The following is an 8,928-nucleotide window of genomic DNA, read 5'->3' as shown; positions in this document are numbered from 1 at the left end:
CTAAACATTAAAGCAACCCTGTGCTGTGCACATGGTACTTTAACTAGTTGTAAGAGGAAGAAGCAAAACAAATTTACTCTCAACACGGCAGCAAGTGTAAATAGATTTAAAGATAAATAATGCCAAAAGTAAAAACGGAAAAGAAATCTCGCATACACAATGAGGTGCAAAAACAAGGTAAATTGTTGTTTACAAAAATCATTAATAGAATTCACCAGCAACAAGTTATTTGACAGGCATTGTGTTCAACAAGGATTTTGGCCAGCATATTTTGAAGAATCCATTGGTTATTACCACAATGCTGGAGAAGGCAGCACTGCGAGCTACCGATGTGGTGCTGGAAATTGGTCCCGGTACTGGTAACATGACTGTGCGCATGCTGGAACGTGCTAAGAAGGTGATTGCTTGTGAAATCGACACACGACTCGCCGCCGAGTTGCAGAAACGTGTCCAGGCGACGCCACTGCAACCCAAGCTACAGGTGCTTATCGGTGATTTTCTAAAGGCAGAGTTGCCATTCTTTGATCTGTGCATTGCCAACGTGCCGTATCAGATTAGTTCACCGCTGATATTTAAGCTGTTGCTGCATCGTCCACTATTTCGATGTGCTGTGCTGATGTTTCAGCGAGAATTCGCACAAAGATTGGTTGCCAAGCCGGGTGACAAGCTATACTGTCGCTTAAGCATCAATACACAGCTGCTGGCCCGTGTGGATATGCTAATGAAGGTGGGCAAAAACAATTTCAAGCCACCGCCAAAAGTAGAGTCCAGTGTGGTGCGTCTGGAGCCAAAGAATCCTCCGCCACCAGTCAACTTCACCGAGTGGGATGGCTTGACTCGTATTGCTTTCCTGCGCAAGAACAAAACGCTGGCGGCGACATTCAAAGTAAACTCTGTGATTGAAATGCTGGAGAAGAACTACAAATTGTTCCGATCGCTTAGAAATGAGGTAAGCAAAAAGTTAGTAATCGATTTGGTAATTTGTTTTAATGGTTTATGTTTTATAGCCGCTTGAGGAGAACTTTAACATGCAGGAGAAGGTCCTGGCTGTGCTGGAGGAGCAGGGCATGAGCACGACACGTGCGAGATCAATGGACATTGATGAGTTTATGCGCCTATTGCTGGCTTTCAATGCGGTCGGCATTCATTTTAACTGATGTCTAATTATAGTTATACATTATGCTTAAGAACTTGTTTAATAACTTCACAAAACTTTTGTATGTTAATTTGTTGCACACACAATTACAATAATATTATTGTATTGTCAAGCTCAAAGAGCGCATTTTATTGATAGCGGCAGCGCAGTTCTCAACTTGTTCGATACGATACGATTTCCATTGATCAGTCGCTTGCGAATCTTGTTTAAATACAGTCGCAATTAATTACAAGAAAATGACTAAGTTTCACAAAGTTCACTTGCTGCTACTACTTGTAATCAATGTGACGTTTACATTGGCTCAACAGCCGGATCCAGCTGTCAAAGAGGGTAGCTATCATCATATCATAATATATTACCATCCCTAATTGATTTCTGCAGCTTGTACGATGTATAAGCGAACGATTTTCGAGGAGCGTGTGGCCATCAGCTTCCTGATTCCCAATGCGCCTGTTACTTGGGAGTCCATTGATCACTGTCAGGGTTCGCGACCTTTGATTGTTGGCGGTCAGCCAGCTGATCCCAAGGAATTTCCCCATATGGCACGACTCGGCAATCGCAACAGCAAGAATGAAACGAACTGGTTCTGTGGCGGCACATTGATTAGCAATCGTCTGGTGCTCACTGCAGCCCACTGTCTCTTCTCCCTAGAGTACGTAACAACAGCTAAGCCAATGCCTTTGTAATCTCTCGTTATGTTTTTCACAGTGGTGCGGTTAACGTTGTGCGCTTGGGGGATTTGGACTTTGCCAGCGAAACCGAAGATGCAGAACCCGAGGATTTTGGTGTGCTTAACGCCACCGAACATCCGGGATTTAAACAATCTGAATTGTACAACGACATAGCGATTCTGGAGCTGGATCGCGAAGTCAACTTCACTGCCTACAAACATCCTGCTTGTTTGCCCTTTGAGGATGGCAGTCTACAGGATAATTTCATTGCAATTGGCTGGGGTTATCAGAAGTTTGCCGGCAAACCGTCGACCAACCTACTCAAAGTGAATCTCAAGAACTTTGCCGATCGTTGTGAATTGGCCAGAGAGATCGTAGAGCTGCCCAATGGCTTCGATCCGAAGTCACAACTTTGTGTTGGCTCCTCTGATCGAAAGGACACCTGCAATGGCGATTCTGGTGGTCCATTGTTGACATATCACAAGGAGTTTCCCTGCATGTATCATGTGATGGGCGTCACCTCGACGGGCATTGACTGTGACACGCCCAATGTGCCCAGTTTGTATACGCAAGTTCATAATTATTTGGACTGGATCAAGCAGCAGTTGGCAGCAACAGCGACGCGCCACAAATGATGGAATAATATAATCAACAAATATACAATATAATTTGTCATTGAGAATTACAAATACAAAGCAAATATTATTGCTTTTTCTATGCATAGATTATAATTGAGTGTTGGAAACGAGATTTGCATGTGTTATCTACGTATTTAATAGATTTCCTGAAATCGACGCGGCTCAAGTTCGCAGCTCAGTAAACAAATTTAGTTACTTTAATCGCTCTTCGTAATGCAGTTGCTGTTGTCGCTATTGCCGCTGTTTCTGTCGCGGATCTTTGCCCAAGATGCAGACGTTGTCAATTGTAAGCTCTGTTAATGACTAAGTGTTTTATATGGTTTATAAAAGTAACAATGCTCTCACAGCCTGCACTCGCTACAAGCAACGCGTTTTTGACGTACAGCAAGGCTACAGTTTTCTATTACCTGGTGCGCCAGTCACCTACAAAACGCTCGACACCTGCCGCAAGTACACGCCTCTCATCGTTGGTGGCAAGCCGGCCGAGGCCAAAGAATTCCCCTTCATGGCACGCTTGGGCAATCGGAACAGTAAAAATGAAACGGATTGGTTCTGTGGCGGCACCTTGATCAGCAATCGTCTGGTTCTCACTGCCGCCCATTGCTTCTTCTCAGATAGGTAGACAATAATGTGTTTGTTCTTGCATATTTCTGATTTGTCAACTCTATTACAGTGGTGCCATAAATGTGGTGCGTCTGGGCGAACTGGAGTTCAACAACGATAAGGATGACGCACAACCTGAAGACTTTGGTGTACGCAAATCCACCGAACATCCTGCTTACGAATATGGTTTGCTATATAATGACATAGGCATCGTTGAACTGGATCGCCAAGTCAACTTTAACGTATATAAAGTGCCCGCTTGTCTGCCCTTTGAGGATGGCAGCCGTCAGGACAGCTTCATCGCCACCGGATGGGGTCACACCACATTTGCAGGTTCAGACTCCAATGTGCTACGCAAAGTGAAGCTAAATGTCTTGGGCAGCGACAGGTGTCCAATGAGCGATGAAATCATTGAGCTGCCTAATGGCTACAATGCCACTACACAACTGTGTATTGGTTCCAACGAACAGAAGGACACGTGTAATGGTGACTCTGGTGGCCCGGTGATCATGTATCATTCGGAATATCCCTGTATGTATCATGTGATGGGTGTCACCTCGTTGGGCATTGGTTGCGGCATTCCTAACACGCCCACTTTGTATACGCGCGTGCATTTCTACTTGGATTGGATCAAGCAGGAGATGGCTAAAGTTAGCTAAGAATCTTGGAAGTCGTGGCGACGTGATTAAAGATGAATGATTACTCGGAAATGGGGTTTTTATAAAGTAGTTTTGATAGTTAACTGTCAAAGCTGTTCAACGCGGCGTATGCGCAACAATTGCTTTAAATGATCATCATTCGATTAAACAGCTGATTCGTCTAGCACTCTCACTCTCTTTCTCTGTTTGCAAAGTTCAAACCAGTCCAGAGCGCAAAGTTGAATTCGCTGTCAAGTTGAAGGCAATTTGTTTTTCCCCAAACCGGTTGCTCAGTCTCCAATTGTGTATTTGGTAAACAAAGTCAAAGCTTAAAGATGTGGTGGGTGCTGCTGCTGCCGTTGATGGCATCACAACCAACGATTTTGGCTCAAAACCCAGACATAGTAAACTGTGAGTAGGAAATAAATGGATCGCTTCCGATCCTTTTCATACCTCTGGTATTTTGGACAGCATGCACTCAATACAAAAAGGATGTGTTCGAGGAAGAGGTGGCCTACAGTTTTCTCTTTCCCAATGCACCCATCACCTATGAAACCGTGGACAATTGTCGTCGCTACACGCCGTTGATTGTGGGCGGTCAGCCCGCTGATCCCAAGGAGTTTCCACACATGGCCCGTATTGGTCACTTTGATGGGCAGCGGCAGCACATCGAATGGTTTTGTGGCGGCACATTGATTAGCCACCAATTCGTGCTTACTGCCGCCCATTGCTTCGAGTCCGAGCAGTGAGTGAAATTGTGAATACAACAAAGCATGCGAGAAATTAATGAATTTGCTCAATTTTAGGGGCGAGGTGAATGTGGTACGTTTGGGTGACTTGGAATTCGATTCAGAGCAAGATGACGCACTGCCCAAAAATTATGGTGTCCAATATTATTATCAGCATCCCAACTTTAACAGTCCAGAACTCTACAATGACATTGGCTTAATTAAATTAGCTGAATCTGTGATATTCGATCGCTACAAGCATCCGGCTTGTTTGCCCTTTGAGAGTGGTCAAAAAATCAATGAGTTTATAGCCGTTGGCTGGGGCAGCACCAACTTGGCAGGCAGATCATCGGCAAAATTGTTAAAAGTCAAATTGGATCGCGTTGCAGATGATGTAGGTTTAAAAACAACAAACATATTTACCTTTATAACATTTCCTTGTATGTTTGCTAGGTGTGTCGCCGCGTTCTTGAGCCCAGCGAAGAGTATCCTACAGGTTTTACGCCCATTAGCCAAATGTGCGTGGGCTCCTCAAAGCCAATGGACACTTGCAATGGCGACTCCGGTGGACCATTACTTGTCTATCATCAGGAATATCCTTGCATGTATCATGTGATGGGCATTACATCGGCCGGAATTTCTTGTGGTACTCCGCACATTCCCAGCGTTTATACTCGCGTACATTACTATTTAGATTGGATCAGGGAAACTATGTCAAATAATCACTAATATAACCGTTCAATGCAAGAAAAGTGCTCGTTATTATTTGAGATTGCAATTTGACGATCTGGCAAGGCTGTCAACAAAACTGGTATTTTAAAATATATGCAATATACTTGATGGCAAGAATACTATTATCGTTCCTTACACAAACATTATGCAATTTTTTTTTTTTGTATTAGACCATGTTATAATTATTATAAATTGTTATTGTTATAATAATTCGTTTTACTTCAGCTATATAAAAATAAATAAATAAAATACCAAGAGCACCACTTTACAGTGACTAAAATCTATTTCGTTACTGCGACTCGCATGTAACGAGCAACCACCACTCAACTATCGTCCATCACTATTGTTGTTTACAAAAAACATTAATTAAAGTTGTGGAAATACAACAAAAATTTACACGCGCGAAAAAAAAAAACAACTAGCAAATATAAAATGTAAATTGGGTTAAGCCTGCAAAATAGACCTAACGTGATTTAAGTAGATGGTAAGCGCACTACTGTGCGATTAGAATTCCTTTCGCTTTTTGTGGTGCGTGCGACGCACATTAATACATTACATGTATGTGGAATTGAGTCCGAAATCAAACAACAACAGCATGGAGCCGGATGAACTGCATCAGGCCCAGATGCCCGATGTGGTGCAAACGTATAAGACGCGGGCCAAAGTCAATCCGGCCAAAAAAGATAATGAGAAACGGCGACGCAAGGATGCCATGCGAAAGGTAATTAGCGTGCATGTGCGTACGCATGTTTTGAGTGTGAGTGGCTTTATCAGTGTATGTGTGAGTTGTGACTTGCATGCGATTATTTACATGCGGGAATATAGAAGTGTGTGTGTATGTGTGCCTACCTTTAGTACAGGTAGTTTACTAGACACGAACTAACTACTTTGTAGACACCTATGGACTACATCATTTGTGGTGCGCCTTAACTATATGTGATAGGTAACTGGTTCCAATTGGCTGAGAATATTTCTATGCCAGTGTGTGATACAGATTGATGATATGCATTTATTGAATTATAGAATATTAATTATACATTTCAATATAATTTAAATTTCACTCTAATAATTAAAATAGTAATATTTAATTTGTTTATTTAGTTAAACTAAATTAGTGAAATAATAATAATTTATGCATTTGTGTGATTACAGGTGTCGCTAATCTTACGCAAATGCGACACTGTGCGCACAGCAGAGGATCGACAATTTCTCGAGAAGCATCCGGATATTGTGAAAACCACGAAGAAACGCAAGGAACGCATTGAGATCTACAAGGAGCGCGTCGTAGAGAAGGAGGATGAACCGCATGTCATTGAAGCCAAGGTGGAGCAGCTGGCCAACATTGTGTCGCAAGCCAAACACTTGATCTGTTACACTGGCGCGGGCATCAGCACGGCAGCTTTGATCCCCGATTACCGTGGTAGCCAGGGCATCTGGACCCTGCTGCAGAAGGGCAAGGACATAGGCGAACATGATCTGTCCAGTGCCAATCCCACCTATACGCATATGGCGCTGTACGAGCTGCATCGTCGCCGCCTGCTGCGTCATGTGGTCTCCCAGAACTGCGATGGATTGCATCTGCGTTCGGGTCTGCCGCGTCAATCGCTCTCCGAGATCCACGGCAATATGTACGTGGAGGTGTGCAAGCATTGCAAACCGAATGCCGTATATTGGCGACAGTTCGATGTGACCGAGATGACTGCTCGCTATTGTCACAAAACGCATCGGCTGTGTCATCGCTGCTCGGAGCCACTGTACGACACCATTGTGCATTTTGGCGAGCGAGGGAATGTGAAGTGGCCCCTCAATTGGGATGGTGCGACACAGCATGCGGAGCGAGCGGATGTTATACTCTGTTTGGGTTCTAGTCTCAAGGTGTTGAAGAAATACACATGGCTGTGGCAGATGGACAAACCAGCGCGTCAGCGTGCCAAGATTTGTGTGGTGAATCTGCAGTGGACGCCGAAGGATAGCATAGCGAGTATTAAAATCAATGGCAAGTGCGACAATGTGATGGCGCAACTGATGCGTGTGCTCAACATTACGGTGCCCGTGTACAGCAAGGAGAAGGATCCCATCTTTGCTCATGCCACTCTACTGATGCCCGAGGAGCTGCACACATTGACGCAGCCGTTGCTGAAAACTGCCGACGAGGAGGAGGCGGGGGATACACAATCCTGCACCACTACCACCGAGGAGACGCAGGATTCGATTATATCTGGCGATAGCTATAGTGATCTGCCCATTGGCAAAGGTCCGCGCATACGCACGCCCATCAAGAACGGGCATCGCATCAAGACGAATCTGGAGATGCGGCAAAAGTTTGCGAGAAACGTGGCAGAGATGCCGCAGCCAGAGACTGAAGTGCAGCTAAAGACAGAGATGGAAACTGAAGTAAAAACAGATATCAAAGTGGAGACTGAATCGCTGCCGCCTTGTGAGCTGAAAGAGGAACCAAAAGAGGAACAGCAGCTGCCTGAAACTAGTCTGACAGAGAACTGCATCAAGCAGGAGGAGGCAGAAGCGCTGCCCAAGCTTGAGCTGCTGACGCCCAAGAAAGAAGAGCCACCCGGCGAACTGACCAATGGTCAGGATCACAAGATGGCTCCCATGGAGCTGCCCAAACTAGTCGCCATACAACAGAAACCCAGTCTGTGCCTGCTGCCCATGGAGTTGCGCCTAGAGGCGCGTCTGGAGCCCACTGTTGGCAGCTTGGCACCCGTTCAGCTGCCACCGCTGGTGCCGATTGGTGCGCCACTCTACACACCCTTTGTGCAGCCCCAGACACAAAATGGACTGCCGCCAGCACTGCAAGCACTTAATCTACAAAGCGATAGCGCCACCTGCTCAGCAGAATCCAACACTGACTACGATGAGGATGAGGAGGAGGAAGAGACGGAGGAGCAGTGTGACATGGCGCAAATGGATTTGCTGCGACGACGGCACAGCGATGGCGATCATGAGCTGCTCCTGCAACTGCCCAGCTGGTATGATGCCAAGTATGCGTACTCTGGACTACACAGCATTCTGATACCGCCACCATCGGATCTCAACATCTGGAACACGCAGGTGGTGCCGAACTTTGCCATGAATCGTTCGGCGGCCGGCTGTGAGTTCTGCTTCGATCGCTATGCGGAGCTCGACTGTCAGTTCTACAGTCGCTGGCATCTCAATCAGCGCAAGCATAAGAAACGAGCGCGCAGCGGACGCTTTGTGGTCTGCGAATGCTGTCCGACCAGCGACGATGGTGATGATTACGATGAGAACATCTCGTTGGCGCACATTGCGGCCGCCGAGACAGCGAAGCGGCGACTCCAGCTGAGCCACAGTTTTCCACGCAAGCTGGCACGCACTCAGGCTGGATGGTATGGCAAGGGCTATAAGAAGGGACGCAAGCGGAGGTAGATGCGATTCCAGAGATTCCAGCCCCCTCCTCGAATCCATTTCGAAGCCGATGCAGTTCGCCAATTTAATAGTATTGTAGCTGTAAGCCTAGTATTAATTGTAGTTTGTAGTGTCGTCGCTCGCATTAACTGTTTAATTGTGTAATTTTAATATTATTTGTATGAAATGTGCTTACAACATCACTGAACACAATCGATTGGAGAGTATTCTATATATAGATATATATATTGTACATGTTTGTCGAATTGGTCCAATTTAGTTTGTAAGTTGTGTGTAATTTGATCATGCTATTTTTTGACAAAATCGTTTTTGAGATGTGGTTCAAGCACGTTTGTATTTCTATTTTTTTGTAATCTT

General features: G+C 45.2%; 5 protein-coding genes across 5 annotated transcripts; all 5 read left to right on the top strand.

Annotated features, from left to right (window-relative positions):
• Nucleotides 1-39: 39 nt before the first annotated feature.
• On the top strand, nucleotides 40-1,253 carry LOC132787714 (probable dimethyladenosine transferase). Its single transcript, XM_060794985.1, has 3 exons — nucleotides 40-177; nucleotides 237-949; nucleotides 1,008-1,253. Exons 1-3 carry the CDS (start codon nucleotides 120-122, stop codon nucleotides 1,155-1,157), a joined length of 921 nt encoding a protein of 306 aa, XP_060650968.1. The 5' UTR covers nucleotides 40-119; the 3' UTR covers nucleotides 1,158-1,253.
• An 85-nt stretch (nucleotides 1,254-1,338) lies between these two features.
• LOC132787710 (venom protease-like) lies at nucleotides 1,339-2,550 on the top strand. Its single transcript, XM_060794982.1, has 3 exons — nucleotides 1,339-1,486; nucleotides 1,538-1,808; nucleotides 1,865-2,550. The coding sequence occupies exons 1-3, from the start codon at nucleotides 1,393-1,395 to the stop codon at nucleotides 2,460-2,462; spliced, it is 963 nt and encodes a 320-aa protein (XP_060650965.1). The 5' UTR covers nucleotides 1,339-1,392; the 3' UTR covers nucleotides 2,463-2,550.
• A 96-nt stretch (nucleotides 2,551-2,646) lies between these two features.
• LOC132787713 (venom protease) lies at nucleotides 2,647-3,882 on the top strand. The gene is made up of 3 exons (XM_060794984.1): nucleotides 2,647-2,751; nucleotides 2,813-3,083; nucleotides 3,139-3,882. Exons 1-3 carry the CDS (start codon nucleotides 2,679-2,681, stop codon nucleotides 3,725-3,727), a joined length of 933 nt encoding a protein of 310 aa, XP_060650967.1. The 5' UTR covers nucleotides 2,647-2,678; the 3' UTR covers nucleotides 3,728-3,882.
• Nucleotides 3,883-4,011: 129 nt separating this feature from the next.
• Nucleotides 4,012-5,349, top strand: LOC132787712 (serine protease snake). Its single transcript, XM_060794983.1, has 4 exons — nucleotides 4,012-4,117; nucleotides 4,178-4,451; nucleotides 4,513-4,828; nucleotides 4,888-5,349. The coding sequence occupies exons 1-4, from the start codon at nucleotides 4,042-4,044 to the stop codon at nucleotides 5,161-5,163; spliced, it is 942 nt and encodes a 313-aa protein (XP_060650966.1). The 5' UTR covers nucleotides 4,012-4,041; the 3' UTR covers nucleotides 5,164-5,349.
• A 177-nt stretch (nucleotides 5,350-5,526) lies between these two features.
• LOC132784312 (NAD-dependent protein deacetylase Sirt7) lies at nucleotides 5,527-8,927 on the top strand. The gene is made up of 2 exons (XM_060789841.1): nucleotides 5,527-5,887; nucleotides 6,319-8,927. Exons 1-2 carry the CDS (start codon nucleotides 5,723-5,725, stop codon nucleotides 8,569-8,571), a joined length of 2,418 nt encoding a protein of 805 aa, XP_060645824.1. The 5' UTR covers nucleotides 5,527-5,722; the 3' UTR covers nucleotides 8,572-8,927.
• The last annotated feature ends 1 nt before the right edge of the window (nucleotide 8,928 follows it).

Source organism: Drosophila nasuta, chromosome 2R (genome assembly GCF_023558535.2).
Source record: "Drosophila nasuta strain 15112-1781.00 chromosome 2R, ASM2355853v1, whole genome shotgun sequence".
In the NCBI taxonomy this organism is placed as follows: domain Eukaryota; kingdom Metazoa; phylum Arthropoda; class Insecta; order Diptera; family Drosophilidae; genus Drosophila; species Drosophila nasuta.
This window is presented reverse-complemented; position numbering and strand designations above follow the sequence as displayed.